This window comes from Lacerta agilis, chromosome 13 (genome assembly GCF_009819535.1).
Source record: "Lacerta agilis isolate rLacAgi1 chromosome 13, rLacAgi1.pri, whole genome shotgun sequence".
NCBI lineage: Eukaryota > Metazoa > Chordata > Lepidosauria > Squamata > Lacertidae > Lacerta > Lacerta agilis.
Window position 1 is genome coordinate 38,429,515 of NC_046324.1, and position 21,423 is coordinate 38,450,937.

General features: G+C 42.9%; 1 protein-coding gene across 1 annotated transcript in view; it reads left to right on the forward strand.

The window, feature by feature from the left end:
- XYLT1 (xylosyltransferase 1) overlaps positions 1-21,423 on the forward strand; it is a 163,793-nt gene that overhangs the window by 106,641 nt on the left and 35,729 nt on the right. The window contains exons 4-5 of the mRNA XM_033166681.1: positions 9,403-9,575; positions 13,983-14,185. Of these exons, the coding sequence (XP_033022572.1) occupies positions 9,403-9,575; positions 13,983-14,185 (376 nt within the window). The remainder of the gene's footprint in view (positions 1-9,402; positions 9,576-13,982; positions 14,186-21,423) is intronic.

The window sequence follows — 21,423 nt, forward strand, 5'->3', positions numbered from 1 at the left end:
AATCCAGGGACCTTCTGCACACAAAACAGATTCTCTCCCACTGAGCTCTGGCCCTTGCCCAATGTTTGCATCAGTACCTCAGAAGAAGGAACCAGAGTTTCACCAGATCTCCTTGTGCATCTATCTCACATACCGGCGAATGCTTATCCGTTACATGTGCTAACAGAACTACTCATTTGGAGATCTTTACTGAAAACAGTTGTGCACCACCAACAATTTAAAAAATAATAAAGATGAACAGCATTACAGTTACCTTAGAAATCCTGCCTTGCTTATTACTGCAGGGGAAATAACCAGTAAATGCCGATATTACCTTAGCTAGTGTAAGGGAATTAGCAAGAAGCATGTGGTATAAAAACGTTTATTTGAGGAAAATGGCCAACAGAAAGTGAAAATTGCTTTGCAGCTTGAAACACCAGCGCAGAGATGTGAAATAGTAAAATGATAAAAGTGATTACAACTTATACAGGCTACCGTTCCCCTCTGGGGCTATAAACTTAAACTGCTTCTGGTATAAATCTATAATATATAGGCAGAGAGATGCCTTATATAGAGTTATTCAGGTGTTTCCCCCACCACCACCCATTTAAAATGGGCAAATTGTTTCAATGATTGTTTCTGTTATGTATACAGTATGTTACAAGCTATTGCGAAACACCCTAGACAATACAGAAATCTAAATAAATCAGAATTATAGGATATTGAGGCCTTAGCTCAGGATAGGTTGTTATAAGAAGGCACACACATAGAGACTCCTAATAATTAGCTGTAGGGCAATGATACAGAACCTGTCGCCCTCCATATGTTGCTGGACTACAGCTCCCATCATCCCAGACCATTGACCATGCTAACTGGGGCTGATGGGAATTGGAGTCCAAAAGCATCTGGAAGGTCACAAATACCTCCCTCTTCCCCTAGTGGAGGCTGGTCCACTGGGGCGACAGGGGCAGTGTGCTGCTGACCTCTCTATATGACCAGTCAGGCGGTGGCTCTGTGTCATGGACTGGCTGGATGCAAGGAGTGATGAGAGGCACCAGTTGGGGAACCTCCAAGGGAACCCAGCTCCGAGCCAGAGGATTGGTGGTGGAACAACGATGAGCGGTCAGAGATAGAAGAGGGAGCAGACTGGGCGGAGGTGGTGTTGGAAGCTGAAGAGGCAACAGGGTTTAGTGAGCAGGACGGGGCTATGGCAGAGAGCAGTCCAGAAGCAGAGGCAGAAGCTGAGGTGGGTCAAGAGGCAGAGATGAGGCAAGCTGCTGAAGAAGCCTAGGAGTCCCGTCCCCCCCCCCCCTACTGCAACCAGCTCTCCTCCCAGAAGAAGTATGAAGAGGGCGGAACAAAGAGAGACAAGACAAATGAGACTGAGGCTGCTGGGGAAGGAACAGAGTGAGGAGGAGACTTAGGGACCTACAGTCCTCACAACTGCCTCTTCGGGGCAAGACCTATTGGGGAGAGTGCCAATGGGTGGTAGCCACCAATGCCTGAAAGGGGTGGTGGGCATCAGTTCTTTTAAAAAAGGAGGGAGCCAACATAACCAGCCCTTCCCAAGAGATTGCATCATTTATAGACATATTCTCAGCAGAGCGGGAGCATTTCGTGGCTAAGGAGCCCCTGCAGGGCTGGCAGTACATCGAAAAAGCACCGCTCTGCACCCACCAAATAGATGATACTTGTATAACCATTTAGTATTCACTGTGATTGTGTTGATTATGATGAACTAATTAGCTGTTAAGTGATGTGATAGGTATTTTTAATAGGGAATTCATTCTAATTCCACAGTAATGAATGTACTGTTACTTTTAAGTGCTATTTGTTTATGCATATGAAGTCAATGGAGGGGGGGGGACACACGACAGGCTCATATGCTCCAACAAAGCAAGGAAATAATTGTGATTTGTCTCCGAGGGATGATAGCATCTTCATAATTAGAAATGTCAAAAAAGCAAGTTTGCTGTTAAGATTATTGGTCTGGCAAGATAGCTATCCTTGTAAAATTAGATTCCATATCGCTGTATCTCGCTTGTACATGTCGCGTACCAGCGTCCTGGTTATTAGGCGCTGATTTGTAAAACACAAAAATGATTTCAGCAATTGCTTGTGACTATGAAATCCTAAATGAAGAGAATTATATTTTGTTTTGATGTTTTGGTTGTTGTTGTGTTTTTTTTTTTTTAAAAAGAATGCATAAACAGCTACTTTGCCGGTGCATTCTGGTTCCATATAGAATGCAGTTTGCATGTGACTGGATAGTAGCCAGGAGAATATTCAAATAACAGAAATGACTGGCATGCTGATCAGACTCCATATACTTGTGGTTGAAGAGGTTAGTTTAGAGACCATAGAATCATGGAATTGTAGAGTTGGAAGGGAACCTGAGGGTCATCCCCCCTAACCATTGGCCATCCTGTCTGGGGTGATGGGAACTGGGGTGCAAAACAACTGGATTTAGACTTTCTTCATGCCCCCCAGATCATGCAGATTAAGAAAACCAGAGATTCACAAATTGGGCTAGCCACCTCACCCTCCACATTAGTTGATTGGGTTTCTGCCTTTCCCCCTTTTTTGTTGCGGAGAATCACACAAAGTGCATAACTAGACAGGCTGAACAGATGATGACACATTTGGACCAATTGCATTTCCAGGCCCAATTCAAAGTGCTGGTGTTTATCGCTGTAACCAATGGAAGTTGATAAGCATTTCATGCGTCATATCCAATGCTAGTTCTCCTCAAAAGTAGTCCCATTGAAATTAATGCTTTTAGATGTTTCCAATCAGTTTAATGGGTCAACCCTGAGTAGGCCTAGCATTGAATACAACCCCATCAATCACAATTTGTAGCAAACGTGTAGATTTTATAAAGCATTGTGAAAACTTTAAAGGAAGGGCGGAAGTGATATTTATAATGAAATATCGTCTTCTCCAGATATTCTGCTTTGATTAGCAGATATCTTGTCTCTTATCCATGACTCAAGAAGATGCTTTAAAATCATGCTTTGAGGGTAGGGGGAAAGCAAGGATCCTGGAAGAAAAAGAAAACCACAACATTAAAAAAAAGACATTAAGTACTGGTAGTGCAGTGGCAGAAGAGATCATCTAGAAATCCCCCGGAGGCAGAATATCAGCTAGTCTGAAAAAAGATTTAGCCCAAGAGGTGAAAACAGTGATTGAAAGCAAGTGAGTGGGAGGGTGTGATAATGGTAAGATGGCTTCTGCAATTGTTGCTCAAGCTGAGTAGCTGTTTTGTCGCCTGTGTTGTACTGTTGAAATCAATTATGCTAATTGTGTGAATAAGTGCTATTAAAAATAACAAAGGGTTGCAGAATTTAGCCCTACCCTGTGGTTCCAGTAATGCAGCTATAATGATCATTTATTGGCACAATCTAAATAAATAGTGTGTGGATCTGCAAAAGGAACGGCGTTCTGCTATGCCTGCTACCCATTTATCTTCGATAAGTGATGTACACAATGCAGCTGCGTAATGTGTCAGTAAGCAGAAACCATTCTAGTATGCATTATATATTAGAGCATAGGAAGCTTGCCTTTAGACCAAGTCAGTCCTTTGGTCCATCTAGCTCAGTGTTGTCCACACTGGCTGGCAGAAGCTCTTTGGGGTTTCAGACTGGGGACATTCCCAGCCCTACCTGGAGATGCCAGGCGTTGAACCTGAGACCTTCTGCACTCCCTTCTGGAGTCTTTGAACATAAAGGATAGAATGTTGTACTGAATAGGCAGGTCTGGTCCCACTTCTGACACCCTGTTGCCTAATTCAGGCTCCATGCAGGCGTGGGTAATGTAGCATGCCTGTCAACAGGGGTTTATAGCACTCCCTGGCAGGGTCCTAAAAAAAAACCAACCCCAGAAGCCTGTTGCAGCATTTCTGCTAATCCAAGGGGAAGAAGATGGACAGAACCAGCTAGGTTGCACTTTATGGGACAGCACATAGCTTCCCTCCTGATTGCAATGCAAAACTCACCTATTTCGATGTCAACTTTCAGCACAGATATCAAAGGAGCTCAAGGTGGCATTCATGGTTCTCCCCTTCCTCACTTAATTCCCTCAACAACCCTGTGAGGTAGGTTAGACTGAGAGGCAGTGACTGGCCCACAATCACCCAGTGAGCTTCATGGCTGAGTGAGGATTTGAACCCTGGTCTCCCAGGTCTGAGTCTGACACTCTAACCACTGCACCACGCTGGTTGAAAACGTTCCAAAGTATAGTACGTAGCAGTTTATGGAAGGCCACCAAGGCCTTTAGAAAAGGCAGGAATCATGGAATTGTAGAGTTGGAAGGAGCCACGAGGATCATCTAGTCCAATCCCCTGCAATGCAGGAATATTTTGCCCAATATCGGGCTCAAACCCACAGCCCTGAGATTAAGAGTCTCTTGCTAATAGGGAGTACAGATCTTTTCTTACTCAACCAAGCACATGCTGTTATTGTGTGTAGCGCAAGTAAATGCTGCATAGGGGGGTTATTGATCATTTAAATGTCATCCCCAAACGTACACCTCAGCTTCTAAATATTAATAAATAAAAAACTATTAAGAGTAATTGCAATCCTGCTGATTCTCAACAACCAATTGTTTTAGCTCTATTATTATCTTCCTGTTCTTTAAACAATTTAGAAAGAAAAATGTGATTTTATATCGATCTTTTTTTCTTGTTCCATTAAAAGGAATTGATTTGCTTCCTTGTATAGCATCAAGCTGAAATTAACCTGACAGTCACTGCTTGAGAAAAGAAGGCATCTTTTGAAGAGATTGGGGCCCCCATAGTGGTGTTGGTGGGTGAGAGATTCGGGAACATGCTTTTGTTCACTACAGGAAACTTTCAGGCTGATCCCAAGACTCACTGCGCTAGGAAATGAAATGCTAAGAATAAGCCATATCAAACAAGTGTGCATGCACACGAAAGCTCATACCAAGAACAAACTTAGTTGGTCTCTAAGGTGCTACTGGAAGGAATTTTTTTATTTTTTATTTTGTTTTGACTATGGCAGACCAACACGGCTACCTACTTATGACCATATCAAACACTTTCCTAGCATAATCTCACCCAGGCATGATGACATGGAAATGCTGCCTCTAGGGGTGGGAGAACCGCTCAATTTCGGTTTCTCTCCATTTCTTATTTTTTGCCAACCTTAAAGTTCTCCACATTTCCACATCAGTTTGTGATTTAAAAAAAGAAAAAGCCTCATGAAAATTCAACAACTTTGTAGTGTGACTGTATCCTGAGGTACACATGCCTTTATGTGTACAAAGCAATCTCCGCTAATCTAATAAATCTTTGTATGTTATTTTCACTAAAATATGCATTTATTGAGCACATTTTGTACCCTTACCTGGCTGGTGAACTGCATTGCAAATTTCAGAGATGTGTGTGCCTTCTGAAGGATGGCTGTGTTTTGACTCTGGTATTGTAAATGTGCTTTCACATACAAACTAAAATGTATTTCTCCTCCATCCCTAGTTATTGATGTGATATTGTTGCATCATAGGATCTGGGTGCCAGATTTGACCACTCCAGTGGCATTTTGGTCACTGAAAGTTTATGATCAAACAGCCGCCTTGTACTTCTTGTAATGTAGTCAAGTTTCTTTTGGGTTTGTTTGGCTTGATGGTTTTTTAGCCAAGCTATGCCCACTTGCCCCACACTCTGACTTCAGCTGATCTCTGCTGCTTTGCCTATACAGGTAAATTTCAAATGGGTCACCTGGCGTCATTGCAAACATCAGGTGATGGAGAGGTGGGAAGCCTTGCCCAACAGGGAATTGGGGGGAGATAGGGATCAGGCCCACGAACAGAATCCAGGATAATTCTCATTGGGAATATTGTATGCAGGGAGGGGAGGTTGAACTCCCCCCCATGCTACTATTAGAAAGGGGAGTTCTCATTGGCTCCGACTTCTTTTTTTAAATGCTAGTGTGATTTCAAATGGCATTGCTCAATGTCACATGGAATTACTCATTTTTAGGACTCATTCAGATCTAGCACTAAACAAGTAGGTCTGGGCAATAAACGATGGTTTGTTAAAACAAGAGAGCTTCATAAACACATCATTTAGTACTATATCCAGACAAGGTCTTAACACTGGCCAGTGTATATTATATTTTAGTAGCATGATACAACTCCTTTTCGGAAACCATCATTCTGAGAATGTTTAATCCTTCTCCATTCACTGAATATTTTCTAGCGCTTAATAAGATAATATGCCTCATATGAAAGAACAGAAATTACAGGGGTCTCTGATGCCCTACTTTAAAAGAAATTGGTTTCTCATTGAAAAAAACTGTTACTCCCAAAAAGAAACACCCAACCCATCAAGGATGGGAAACCTGTGGCTCTCCAGATGTTGGGCTTCATCAGCCCCAGCCAGCATGTCTCAGGGATGATGTGAGTTGGAGACCAGCCGCATCTGGAGGACCAGAGGATCTCCATCCCTGATTTAAACCCTTATACATTAGGCCCCATTGTGGAATCTCACTTGAATTAGAGTTTAGTGACTCTTAACCAAGCAGACTGGTATCATGCACACTAAAGTGAAATAAGTTGATATTTTCCTAATGTAGGGAAACAACCATAGCTCAGTGGCAGAGCGCACACTTTCTATGCAGACAGGCCCAGGTTCAGTCATCAATATCTCCAGTCAAAATGGTGCTCCTCAACCATTTTGAAGTGGGAACCACCTATAGGCTAAATTAATCCTCTGAACTTTGCTTTCCCTGTTTATAACAGAAAACACAGAATTATTACATCAGATTACTAGCACAAGACAATTTTATATTTTGTTTTTTCATTAATAATGTCTCTCTGTGTGTTTGTACATACATCTATTTACACATTTTATATTTTTTGTGCCTACCTAATGCATTTACTTTGTACAAAGATACAGTTCAAGGCTGTATTCACATGGAAATTTATTCCCTTTTCCTGATGTTTCCCTTATTACATATTTCTGCATTACATATGAACTTTCCCACAACCTAAAATCCACTTCCATAAATAGAGCAGAATATAAAACAATTTTGCAAATTTCTGTGTTATTTGTTTCCAGGGGAAAAAAATGCAAATGGAGCATTAAACTTACACTGCATTCCGTTGTATTTCCAGAAGCACTGGCAGAGGAAGAGGAGTGCGGGGGGAGCGCACCGCCCCTGGCAGCGCGATCCCGGTGGGGTGCCACTGTGGCTGCCCCCCCCGCCTGCGCTGGGTGCCACACTCCCCCAGGCAGCATGCCAACCCCCCAGAATGCTTGCCACACCCCTGCAGGCGGTGCGACACGCCCCTTGGGACACACGCCAGCCCCGCCCCGCCTGCTCTCCACGCACACACCAGTGCCGCCTCTGTCCAGAAGTAGCTTTTACATTGTGTGAAAGCTCAAAGTTCATGGGAAAACCCAGTCCAAATTAATAGACTTCCTCCTCTCTTTTGAGAACCTTCTGAGTTCTTTTGCAAGGCAGAGCGGGGTAGGAGTATTTTTCCTTCTTAATTCAGAAATACTAAGTTCTGTCATTCTTGTTTTTATTGGTGTTGCCCTTGGGAACAGATTGCTAAGGATGATAAATTGAAGAAATTGAGGCTATATAAATAGAGATTTATTACTTGCCTGTCTAGTTTGTCTGTTTTCTAAAAATGAATCATTTCCCCCCTCAAAAAAAAAATAGGGGATCAACTAATGATTTCCAAACTCTCCAGTGTGCCCTCAGAAAATGTTTGCTACTGCTTAAGTCTGAGTCATATTTTTTTCTGGCACTCTAATAAAATTATAATGCTGTGGGTTGCTGTTGTTTTCATCTGTGCATAGAAAACTCCACTCTCAATTTTGGTAGCCCTAATGCTGGAATAATTTGGTTTGAGGATCGCCTCTGAAAAATTCAAGGCTAAATGGGGGTGGGGGGAGAGAGGGGAAATGAACATATGTATTTTGAAAAGAGATCACCGGGTCCTTGAAAAATACAGAGCCACAACTATTTTGCAGATCACTTCAAATCACTTCTCCCCTGAGATAGATGACGGCGGAATGAGGTACACAGAAGGAGGAAAAATTGACCCAAATCCTTATTCTGTGCATATCAGGAAAGCTCTAGGGATTTCGGTGCAAAAGCAGCAACCATTTGCAACAGCTGGGAGAGTAGCGAATTTGTGAGAGGGGAGTAGTGATATCTTTGCTTTTCTAAGCCTAATTTTAGACTCGCCCAACCATGTGCGCACACCTCGTCAGCTCCCTAGCCAGATAGCAACATAAAGCTTCACATTCCGTTAGGTATTGCATGGAGTTTGCCAGCTAGCCTAATGGATCTTGCTCGCCCATAACGGCCGCCCTGCTAAGCATTCAGTAACTGACAGTTTCCTCTCAGAAATTGGAATACTTGTGAACATTCCGTGACATTTCTGTTACATGACCTCAGCTAAGGTCTTCATGGGAGTCCCCCCCCCACACACCCTATTTTCTTACTTCCCATTTAAAGGCAGCAGGGGAGGGAGTAGCAGGGGAGGGAAGAGCCTTCCTAACAGTGTTCAAAATTCTTCCTGGTGTATAATTGGGATCTCCTTTCTTGTAACTTGAATCCATTGGTTCGAGTCCTACCCTCCAGATCGGAAGAAAGAAAGCTTGCTCTGTCCTCCATGTGACACACCTTTAGATATTTAAATATGTCTCTTGTGAAGGATAATCTCCTCTAATCCAGGCTGAACATACCCAGCTCCCTCAACCGTTCCTCATAAGGCTTGTTTTCCAGACCCTTGATCATCTTGGTTGCCTTTCTCTGCACACGTTCCAGCTAGATGCCTCTGCTGTTGGATTCCATCTCTGTTTTTCTTTATTTTAATAAATGCATATAATGCTTAATGCCACAGTTTCTAAGCCAAACACAACAGGGAATGCAGGAGGGACACCACAGCACAAAAGCAGTAGCAATGAATCATAACACTGGGGGGGAACTTACTTTAAATGCCTGCCAAAATAAGTACGGGGAAGTTCAGCAGGGACGGAGTTTCTAATCTCAGCTTTGAGGGAATTCCACACACCCTGCAATGATAAGTGTGTGGCTCCTGGTGGATAAAGGCCAAAGCATGGGTGCCACAAACAATGACACCCCCCCCAAAGACCTCAGGCAGGGATAGAAGGCATCAAATGGTCCACAAGGTATCCTGGCCCAAGCTGCATTCAATGACAAGGCCCTTTGCAACCAGCCCTCCTGCCAACATAGCCCGTTCTGCTACTCTGGAGAAAGTGAGGCCAGCATCTTCCCTCCTGTGCCCATGTCTCTCATTGATGATTGCTTAGATGGAAGGGAGGGGGGAGCTCTGCCTGCTGAAATGTGATCCGAACTCATCCCCTCAGCCCACCCACCCTGGTACAGCACTCTACAGATGCCCTGACTCTGTTTTGTTTCCAAACAGGCAAAGCCAACCACAATGTACAGTGGGATGAGGACTCCGTAGAATACATGCCAGCAAACCCAGTCAGGATCGCATTTGTCTTGGTTGTTCATGGCAGAGCTTCCCGGCAGCTGACGCGCATGTTTAAGGCTATTTACCATAAAGACCATTTTTATTACATTCATGTTGACAAGGTAATATATCACTGGTTATAAATTGCCTGTCTCGCCACCTGTCAATCTGCCCCTCTCCATGGCTTTTGCCCATCTCCCTTCTTTTCCTTCGTCATCTTTAATCTCCATCTTTAATGTCACTTATTGTGTGTGTTTCCTCCATACATCATGGTTTATGTATGTGTATCTTCAGCCTTTCCTCCTCTTCACGGTGTCCATCCATCCCTTTAATGTAATGTATATTCTGGCGTATAAGACTACTTTTTAATCCAGGAAAATCTACTCAAAAGTCGGGGGTCGTCTTATACGCCAGGTGGAGAATCTGCAGTCGAGTATATCTCAAACTCTGTATTTTAACTGGGAAAGTTGGGGGTCTTCTTATACGCCCAGTCGTCTTATACGCCGGAAAATACGGTATCTCAGGTCCATTTCTACCTGCAGTATGTGTACAATGCTAACTGATGAGCCGTTCCAGCAGGCATGGGGAACTTGCATCCCTACACATCTCGGACTACAACTCCCATCAACCCTCACCATCAACCATGCTGGGTGGCGTAGATGGGAGTTGGAGTCCAGGAACGTCTGGAGAGCCATGGGTTTACCACCCCTGCCATTAAAGGCTCAGATACTAATTGAAAAGAGCTTCAGCTCTCCCCAGACCAGATGGAAGAGAATTAAAAGGGGGGGGGGTGTTCTTCTTGATGCTTCCACATTAGTTTACAATGAACAAATGGATTTGGTCTGTGATGAGACTTGGAGAAGGTGGTGAAATAAATATTAATGGTGCATCCTTTGCACGTCTACTCAGAAGTCAGCCCCATTGAGTTCATTGGGTCTTGCTCCCAGTTAAATGAGAGGGAATAACACCTGTTTACCTGAGAGTGAATCTGGTTGAACTCAGTGGGGCTTCTGACTGAGGTGACTTGCCTGGAATTGCATTGCAATGGTCACTTTCATTAGAAGACTATTTTCTGTGCAAACACCCAGTCAGAATTCTCTCTCTCCGTAAAATAGTTTAATTGAAACTATTCCGAGAAATACTTCAAATTATTATTATTATTATTATTATTATTATTATTATTATTATTATTATTATTTATTCCTACTATTATTAATTAGTTGCCTTTCAGCAAACTCCTGTAGGTAACATTCAGGGTCTCCATTTTCACATAACAGTGAGCCGCAATCAGAAGCAAACCATGGTTTACCAAAAACATAGGAAGCTGCCTTATACTGAGTCAGACCAGTGGTCCATCCAGCTCTATATTGTCTGCACTGATTGGCAGTGGTTCTTCAGAATTTCAGGCAGGGTACTCTTCCTTCCATACTTGGGGGATGCCAAGGATTGAACCTGGGACCATCTGTGTGTAAAGCAGGTGCTCTACCACTGAGTTACGATGCTTCCTTGTGTTCCTCCTCCACGAGAGGTTCGTAGGGTGACCACACAAGAACCAGGCCTCTTCTGTTGTGGCTCCCCACCTTTGGAATGCTCTCCCCAGGGAGCCTCACCTGGTGCCTTCATTTTTATTTTTATTTTAAAAAATAGTTTTTATTGGGGGGTTTTGTGTTACAAAGGAAACAGATAAACAGGGAATGCTTCATCTGTTGTCTCCACTTTCAGTTCATAGTCCTTTTCACTGTTTGTTTGGTGAGAGACATTTTTGTCATAGACACCTTACATCTTTAGGTGCCAGGCAAAAACATTCCTCTTTTCCCAGGGCTTTGGCTAATTAAACAATCTATGGCATTTTAAACTGTGTGAGGGAGGTACTGTTTTTGTTTGTTACTGTGTTATGTATTTTTGTGTTTTTATATTGTAAACTGCCCTGTGGTCCTCAGATGAAGGGTAGGATAGAAATTTAATAAATAATAAAATGACAACAGCTCCCATCATCCCTGACCACAGGCTTTGCTGGCGAGTTGGAGTCCAACAACATCTGGGGAACCCAAGGATGGAAAAGATTATACTAGGACACGGATAGGGAATTTTTTTCTTTCTTTTTTTAAAGAGTTTTCAATTTTTTACATTTCAATATAAACAGTTTTCAAACTTAAAAATATCCAATAACTTCCCTTCTTTCTCCTTCCATCGTTCATATTACATGTCATACATTCTTGCATATTTTACTATAACCTTTCAAATCAATTTTCCACTTTTACATCAATCAGATATTGCTTACTCTGTTGAATTTATCTTAATACTGACAGCATTTTCGGCTGTGTACAATTATTTTCCATATATTCAATAAATATTTTCCACTCTTCTTTAAATATACGTTCTTCTTGCTCTCCTGTTCTGTGGGTTAAACCTGCAAGTTCTGCATATTCTAACATCTTAAATTGCCAATCCTCTTTACATGGGACCTCACTAATTTTCCATTTTTGGGCTAACAGAACACGGGCTGCTGTTGTTGCATGCATAAATAAACTTTTCTGGCACCTGGGGATTTCTGTCTGGGTTATTCCCAACAAAAAGGACTCTGGTTTTTTGGGGAAGTTAAATAAAAACATTTTTTTCAACTCATTATAAATCATTTCCCAATATTTTTTACCTTTCTACATGTTCACCACATATGAAAAAAGTTCCTCCCATTTCTTTACATTTCCAACACATATCTGATTCTGCTTTATACATCTTAGCCAACCTACTCAGAGTTAAATACCACCTATGAATCATTTTCAAATCATTCTCTTTCAGAGAATGACACGCAATAAATTTCAAATCACTTTTCCAAAGTTTCTCCCAGATGTTTAGGTCTATATTGTGTCCTATATCTATTGCCCAGTGTGTCATTGATGCTTTAACTAGCTCATCTTTTGTTTCCCATTCTAATAAAAAATTATACACTTTAGACAGGAGTTTATCCTTATTTTGTAGCAGTTCTTTTTCACATTGTGAGCTTTGGTCCCACACACACCCTTTTTTGTCTACCTCAAACATATAATTTATCTAGTGGTATTGTAACCAATCCATAACTAGGCTCCTTAAGTTCTCCATAGGTTTCATTCTGTGTTCACCACCTGCAAAGTCCAGCATTTCCCTGTAAGTCACCCATTGTCTATCCATATTAAATCTCTTAATTGCAATTCAATAGGGGAATAATCATAAAAGTGTTTTTCTTTCTAGCAGATTTTATATTTCTCCCAGACTCTATACAAATTCTTCCTGAGAATGTGGTTCATAAAACTTTCATAAATTTTTGCTTTCCCATACAAAAGACATGCATGCCAGCTGAATTTTAAGTCATGGCCTTCCAAATCTAAAATGTCTGCATTATCCAATACAATTGATTCCTTTAACCAACACAAACAAGCTGCCTCATAGTACAATTGCAAGTCTGGCAGGGCAAAGCCTCCTCTTCCTTTTGTATCTATCGAAATATTATATTTAATTATTGGCTTTCCCCCCTGCCAGATAAATTTAGTGGGGGAGAATCCATTCTTTGAAGCAGCTTGCATTATTTACAATCAGAATTGATTGGAATAAAAACAGCACCCTAAGAAGTACATTCATTTTAATGACTGAAATTCTACCTAGCAGGGGAAGTTTCATCCTCCCCCAGGTCTCCAAGTCTTTCTTAACCTCTTTCCCCAATTTAATATAATTGTTTGCAACTAAGTTGAGATTCCTTGCTGTCAGCCGAATTTCCAAATATTTGACTTTTTTACTTATTTTTAAACCAGACAACCTTTCTAAAATGATTTTTGACTGCCCGTCCATGTTTTTAACCAACATTTTGGTTTTGTATGAATTTATTTTAAAACCTGCCACTTCTCCAAACCTTTTAATTTCTTCTAGCACTTTGGGGACACTTTCCAATGGTTGTTCCAATGTTGACACCACATCATCAGCAAATGCCCTTAATTTATAGATTCTACATCCCACTTCAATACCTTTAATATCCCTATTTCTCCTTATATTCTGAAGCAATATTTCTAACGTCCAAATACAAATGGGGACCATTGGTCAGGGGTGATGGAGAGCTGGACTCCCAAAAATATGTGGAAGGCTATGGATTCCCTGTGCCCATTCTAGGATGAATTGGCCTTGGATGCCCCTCAGTCACAAAAGCAAAACTGAATATTGTAAATAGATGGAGCTTCCCAAAATGAAGACTGTCTCAGGCTAAAACCCTGTACACACTTGCCTTGGAAGAGGACTTAACTTGTAATCAAGCACGTCTGGCATTCTTTAGGTTTTTTTCTTTGCCATGAGTCAGTAAATGCTTCGCCACACGAAATGGAGAATATTTCCACCGAGTCTCTCTCTCTACCTCTTCCAGTTCCATCTGCACTTAAGGAACATTGGAAGAAGATAATGATGGGGAACATGGCTGTATGGTTTATGCATGTGCAAATGTGTCAGAAGCCTTTTCATTGATTTTTCTCCTCCTTCTTGCTCCCCCACCCCACCCTGTCACCATAAAGCGCTCCAATTACCTGTACCGGCAAGTGCTCCAGTTTGCGAACCAGTATCCAAATGTAAAAGTTACTTCTTGGCGCATGGCAACGATCTGGGGAGGAGCGAGCCTTTTGTCAACCTACTTGCAGAGTATGCAGGATTTAATGGAAATGAAGGACTGGCCGTGGGATTTCTTCATTAACCTAAGTGCTGCGGACTACCCAATCAGGTACAGTGATTCACTCCTTTTTGTTTCCTTGTTATAAGGATTGCCTTGGCTAGATCTGCCTTAGGGTTCTTCTAACCCAGGAAGCAAGGCAGTAGTTCAGCGGTAACGCGCATAAATCAGTGCACATCTTCAATCCCAGGCATCGCCAGCTTAAAGTATCAGCATTGTTATTTCAATATATATGCTGCTTTTCTACCCAGGTATGCCCAAAGTGGCTTACAACACAACAGCAAAAAAAAAAAAAAATACATCTCAATGCATCATTACAGTAATAAGCAGTCTGATAGCAACTCATTTCAAAACATAACTTGACAATCCAATTTTCTTTTAAAATCATTTGAATTAATAACAACATTGTAACATTTAAAATTCATTATAGAATGGGCAATGATCATTAAAATGAAAATGAATTTGTATGTTTTGTGCTGAAATATATAAACTGGAATAAGAAAAGATGCAACTTTTCAGTGCAGACAGGTATAACAGGTGTAAATGGTATAACCAGGAGCCAATTCATCAAAAGCACCAAGCGCATGAAATGGCATCCAGATTGCTTATACAAGGGCTGCCAACCTGGCACCCTTGGGCACAGAGATGCTTACAGAGGCCTTCCCTGGTGCCCAAAAAGATTGCCAACCCCTTCCTCAGAGCCTGCAGCAGATGGTCTCTCAATGTTCCACTCACTAAGGCCAAATCTGCACTATACATTTAAAGCAATGTGATACCACTTTAAACTATTGTGGCTTCCCCCAAAGAATACTTGGAGCCATAGTTCATTAAGGGTGCTGAGAGATGTTTCAACACCCCCTGTTTCCCCTTCACCGAGCTACGTTTCCTAAAACTCCCTGGTAAAAAGGATTGACTATTGAACCACTCGGTGCGTTTAGTGGGGGAAGTTGGAGTTTCACCTCCACTTTGCCTGACCTTGCCTTTACCCTCCGCTTTGTCAGACATTACCTTGCTAGGACTTGACCTTTCTTTGACCAAACTTTCCTTGACCTGGTTCTGGAACAGGGCTGGCAGTATGTGGCCGGATGTCCCCTGACTCTCCGCCTACTGCAAGTTCCCACTTGAGCTAGAATTCTGTCCTGCAGTTGGGGTCACCGCCTGGGACAAAACCAAAATGTCCTATAAAAGACCCATAGCTTTGCATCTGCTTTGCATGCAGAGGGCCCCAGGTTCAAACCCAGGTAACTCCAGTAGGGCTAGGAGAGACTCCCTCTCTGATACTCTGGAGAGCCCTTATCAGTCAGTGCAGAAAATACTGAGCTTTATGGAGCATTGATCTAAGTTCCTAAAAATTAGAGCTAATCAAATGTGGAACAATTCTGCCTTGGCAGGTTGGGTGCTCTTCTTTGATGAAGATATTTAAACAGATACTGCCAGGGGTGCTGTAATTGCAAACTCCCTAGATTGCAGATCCTGAATTGAGCTAGATGACCTGCCAGGTCCCTTCCTTTTCCATGATTCTGTGGTCCTAGAGGTGTAACAAGCATTGGAGAAATAATAATAATAATAATAATAATAATAATAATAATAATAATAATGCTAGGTGAGGTTGTTTAGAAAACCCCTTTATGTACTCCAGATGGGCTTGATAGACTCTTTAACTGCAAACAAGCTGATGGCTGGTCTTTAAGGAAAGGTCAAACCAAATAATATGCAAGTCAGGGGAGTTGTTTTGTGCTGTCATAAGATGCATTTGCTTCTTAGTTCTTATCCAGAGATTACAGGCTTCTCTCTGTTCTGGGTAGTGAATTTCCCGGTAAGAAGGAATGTTCTTCTTGTTTGTTTTTAAACTGTACCCAGAGGTGCCCTAAGGTCGGAATCAAGGAGGTTGGTTTGTCCTTTCTGTTCCTGCTTACCCTCAAAGGGAGGAGGGTGGGGAGGCTGGAGGCGGGAGACGGGAGACGTTAAACCTGGCAGCTTCAATAAAAGCCACTTCTTTCACAGTGTCACGGTTGGGCTGTGGGCAGCAGTCTGGGGTGAGCTGGGAATAGGGGTGGAGGAAGAATCCCATTCAGTTTGCATTTAAAGGTGAGCCAACTGAATTTGCACTTTCTGAAACAAATAGGAGAAAAGAAACACAGCCAACCTTTGCAATCTGCACTTCTCTGAATTTTGCAGTGCCAAATAAATGTTTGCCAGAATGGATATGCTGGGGCGGGGGTCAGCAACCTGCGGCTCTGGAGCCGCATGCGGCTCTCTGACAGGTCTCCCGCGGCTCCGGCATGCCCCCTTTCAATGCCCTTTCAATAATAATTAAATGGTTATCGGCAAAAAAAGGGGGGCCAAAAAAACCATGAATAATCCGCATCAACGTTGAACAGCTGGGCGGTCTTTCTCAGCCCTCTCGGGGTTCCCGAGGACAGACCCAAGATTGATGTCCACCTTGACCACTCCCAGAGAGAGGAAGCGACTTCTTCACACCAATAAGCGTGTGGGGAGGGCTGAGCTTTTACCACCTCGGCGTGCCGATTGGCAGGACAGATCGCCCGCCTTGGCGCATAGGCTCGGAGCCGGGGCCTTACCGCCGAGGTAGCCACTGAGGATGAAGGCGGGAGGCGGGCACGGGAGAGCGATGCTTCGTCCGGCCAATGAGCCGCTGGGATGCCTGTTCCTGTTTGAGGGGAACATGCCAATGAGGGTGGCGTTAGGGCGGGGAGAAGAAGGAGCTGGGCTTTGCGAGTTATCGAGAGAGAGAGAGAGAGAGAGAGAGAGAGAGAGAGAGAGAGAAAAGAGTCGGGATAATAAAGGCGGCGGGAGGTGGCGGCGGCGATTGGAGTGGCCCCTGTTCTGAGCGGCCCCTGTCGGGCAGAATCCTTTTCAAAGCAGCCGCGCGGAGGGCGGAGCAGGCGGGCCAGGCGTCGCCGTGACGGGAGGGCGGTGATGGTCGCCGACAGGATGAAGTAGAGCTGCTTTGGGGGGGCGGCGGCGAAAACGTCCAGGCTGCTTCACCAGCGCTCGCTGCGGGCGGTGTACATGCTCAAGACGGCCCCAAGGGCGGCTCGGGGCCCCGGGGCCCCGAGGCTGGCGCGCTGCAGTGCCTGGCGTGATTCCCCCCCCAAACCTGTTTTTTGCTTTTTGGCTTTTTGCCTTGCTCTCCCACCCCCCTCTCTTTTTCTTCCTCCCCTCCTTTTTTAATCCAAGGGGAGAAATCCCATTTTTAAAACAAACAAACAAACGAAAAACAAACAAACACCCCCACAGCTGCTGCAGCCACTCTATTTGAATTTTTATTATTACCCTTTTCTCCCTCTATCCCCCCTTTTTCTTTTCTCTTCCTCTTTTGTTTTTGTTTTCAAAAAAAGGAAAAAGAAGAAAAAGATTTTCCCCCTTTATTTTTATTTTTTAAACTACTACATATTTTTAATAGATATTCTCCCCACCCCACCCCCAATTTATATTTTTCCATCCCACTTTTCCATTCCCACCCCCCTTTTTCTTTCTTTATTAGTTCGCTTGCCAACCTATCTTAGAGGGGGAAGCCCTCTCTCCCACCTACCACACCCCCCAAAAAACAACTTTGAGCTGAACCCCAAAAAATGGAGGTAGATCACTGCTGAAAGTAGATCACAGTTTCTTGGGAGTTGGCCACCCCTGGTATAAGACATGTAACTAGAATAAAAATTTAAAAAAAACCAAGCAAATAATTGTAATAACTACTGTAATAAAGCACTGCTATAATTCGCCTTTCCATGCTGAAATGTCACAACCTGAACGACCATGGCTTGCCCCCCCCCCTAGTTTTGATCCTGGGTACGCCCCTGAGTCAATGCAAAAAGTAATAACTTATTCTTGTTGTTTTTACTAATTATACTTTGCATTGGCTCCTATATGTTATTTATTATTATTGCATTAAGGTAAGAAACAATATATGCAGCGTTATATTTGTTTTAAATGTCGCAATGGTTTTGCGGCTCCCAGTTGTTGTTTTTCCCCTTTGGAAACGGGTCCAAGTGGCTCTTTGTATCTTAAAGGTTGCAGACCCCTGTGCTGGGGGTAAAGAGTGCATAAAAATGCATCTATTAATGAAAATAACACACACACACACACACACACACACACAAATGCATTGCATGGGAGAAAGTTGTTTCGCAATAATGTGTATATTAGGAGAGGTTCGTGCTAAAATGCTAATGAATTTTTAAGGGGGGGGTGTTGTTTTTTTACAAAAGCAAATTGATGTGAAGAACATAAGACTGAGAAACAATGGGAAACCAAAATGGGCAAATTCACTCACCCTAGTTGGGAACCGACAGCTGTAGGGCAAGCTGGCAGCCAGAGCCAAAGGACAAGTGAGTCAGGATTGATGGTCCACAGAGGCAGGACCACAGAATAACAAAGGATGCAGAAGCACACCTGAGCTCAGGAAGACCATGTTGCTCAAAAAAGAGGTGGGAAACCTTTTTCAGACTGAGAGCCACATTCTCTTCTAGGCTACCCTTCAAGGGCCACTTGCCAGTGGTGAGTGGGGCCAGATCCAAAACTGGGTGGAGCAATTGTTTTAAATTTCACAGTCTAAATGTCCTGCATCACCCCAGCAATCAGTCAACATTATTTGGCCATTGTGCAAGGATAAGTCATATTTTGACTACAAAGGCACTCTTCTCTGAACACCAGGAGTAATTAAAGTGTCTGCCAAAGGAGAGTCCCCTCAAAAGCATGATGTTGACCCCCCAAAAAGGGCAGGTGAGGCATCGACAACCCCCCTCTCAAAAAACATTCCTTCAAACCTTTCTTTTCAGAACTTTCTGTCCAGAATTTAAGACAATTGTGTCTAATAGCTGTATTGAATCATCCTCCTGATAACAAGAAAAAAGCAAGACTAAACGATGAGTGTTTATTGTCTCAGTGAAACCACAGTGGACAGATTGCCTGACACCACTCTGTTGACTTGAGTTGTTTGCTAAATGTGATAAGCAAAGCTGTAATTTACATTGAAGCGCTGCTGTTCAGCTTTCACACTAGCTTTGCAAAACCTTGAAGGGGAGAAAAGTTATTTTATAAAATGCAGAAATGATTGGATGCCTTGCGGGGAAAGTTCCCTAGTTAACCTAGCTGTCATAAAATAAAATAAAAAATGTAATGGCAATGGGAAATGAATCCAGTCGGCTAGAGATGCACATTTCAAATGCTGTTCTTCCTTGTTTGCAGTATTCAGTGACTGAATGTGCTTTACTGAGTTAGGCTGCAGGCACAAAGCCAATGAGAATCTGCTCTATTTTGCCTTGGTCAGACCCCACCTGTAGTCCTGTGTCCCAGTTCTAGGCAGCACAGTTTATGAAGGATATTGACAAGCTGGAACATGTGCAGAGGAGGGTGATCAAGATGGTCAAGGGTCTGGAAAACAAGCCTTATGAGGAACAATTGAGAGTTTGGTACATTTAGCCTCTAGCAGAGAAGACTGAGAGGTGAAATGATGGCCATCAAATACCTGAAATGATATCTGGAGCAAGCTTGTTTTTGCTGCTCCAGAGGGTAGGACCCAAACCAGTGAATTCAAATGACAAGAAATGAGATTCTGACTAAACATTAGGAAGACCTTTCTGACGGTAAGAGCTGTTCAGCAGTGGAATAGAGAAATTTGGAAGGTGATGGACTCCTCCTTCATTGGAGGTTTTTAAACAGGTTGAATGGCCATCTGTCAGGGAGTGTTTAGCTGTGATGGCTCCATTGCAGGAAGTTGGATTAGATTACCCTTGGAGTCCCTTCTCACTCTACAATTCTATTCTAACTGGTCTGCTCCCCTCACTAACCTCCTAGCAAGTTGATATATGGATTTTCACCTACCACCTTAAAGAAGGAGCATCAGGTAGCTGTTGGTGGTTCAGCCTAGGACAGAGCAACCTGGGTTCAATCCCCACTCATCCACGAAGCTTACTGGGCATACATGAGTTAGTCAACACTAATTTAACCCTCCCTCACTTGATGACATCCTAGTTTATTCTGATGCCCCAGAATTCCATGTTCAGCCTGTACATTTGTCCATCAGCACCCCAGAAAAAAACGACTCTATGCAAAGCTGGAGAAGTGTGCTTATGGCATGACCCAAGTTGAATTTGGGGGATTGTTACCACCCCCAAGTCATTAAAATTGATCCCCCAAAATTTCAGGCTGTCCACACCAAGAATTGTGAAGGTGCCCAGCATTTACCTGGCTTCACAGATTATTACTGGTGTTTTATCCTCAAATTTGCCACAATAGTCATTTCATTGACAGATTTGTTGTGAAGTCAGCCCATCTACGACTGGGCCCCTGCAGCTCAAAGTGCTTTTCTCAACCTCAAACAGGAGTTCACCATGGCATCTATGCTTGTCAACTCAGATCAGACAGAACCATCCATTTCCAATGCCTCCACTGTGGTTGTTGGGGCAGTCTTACACCAATCTCAACTTCTCCATACATGTACATGTTTTTTTCTCAAAAACTGCCCCCCCCCCCACTACAGAATACTTCTTGCTTGCAGGAATGTGTATGTTAGTCAAAACTGCATATTGAACATGTGTTTATTTGCACTAAAATGCTGATGAACTTCCATGAGGATTCTTTAAAAGAGAAAAGAAAGTATAAATGGCTGCAAAATGTGGACAGCTGAATTTAAGATTTGGGAGGGGGGATTATTGGATTGTTTTTGCTTTTGTTTTTATTATGTATTTTGTGTTTTTATATTGTGACGTTGTGTTGTGAACTGCCCTGAGACCTGTAGGATTAGGGCAGTACGGTCGTACCTTGGATCCCAAATGCCTTGGTACTCAAACGTTTTGAATCCCGAACGCTGCAAACCCAGAAGTGAGTGTTCCAGTTTACGAACGTTATTTGGAACCCGAACGTCCAATGGGGCTTCCGTGGTTTCCAATTGGCTGCAGCCAATCAGAAGCCGCGCTTTGGTTTCTGAACGTTTTGGAAGTCGAATGGACTCCTGGAATGGATTCCATTTGTCTTCCAAGGTACGACTGTATACATATTTAATAAATAATAATATTATTTTTTAAAATGAAAAAGTGAGAGAACCAAAATGTACATATCCTTCCATCCCTACCTGAGACTCTCTGCATTAAAAGGGGACCCACTTTCTCTGCAGGCCCGCAAGAACAGGAATGAATCTCATCAAAACAAACTCTTCCCTCTGCCCACCGCCACCCAAAAAAGTATCAACTGAACAATCTGTGGAAACCCAGTCAAAACCCAGCCTTTGTTGTTAAAGCAAACATTTTCTTCCTGTCAGTGAAATGAAG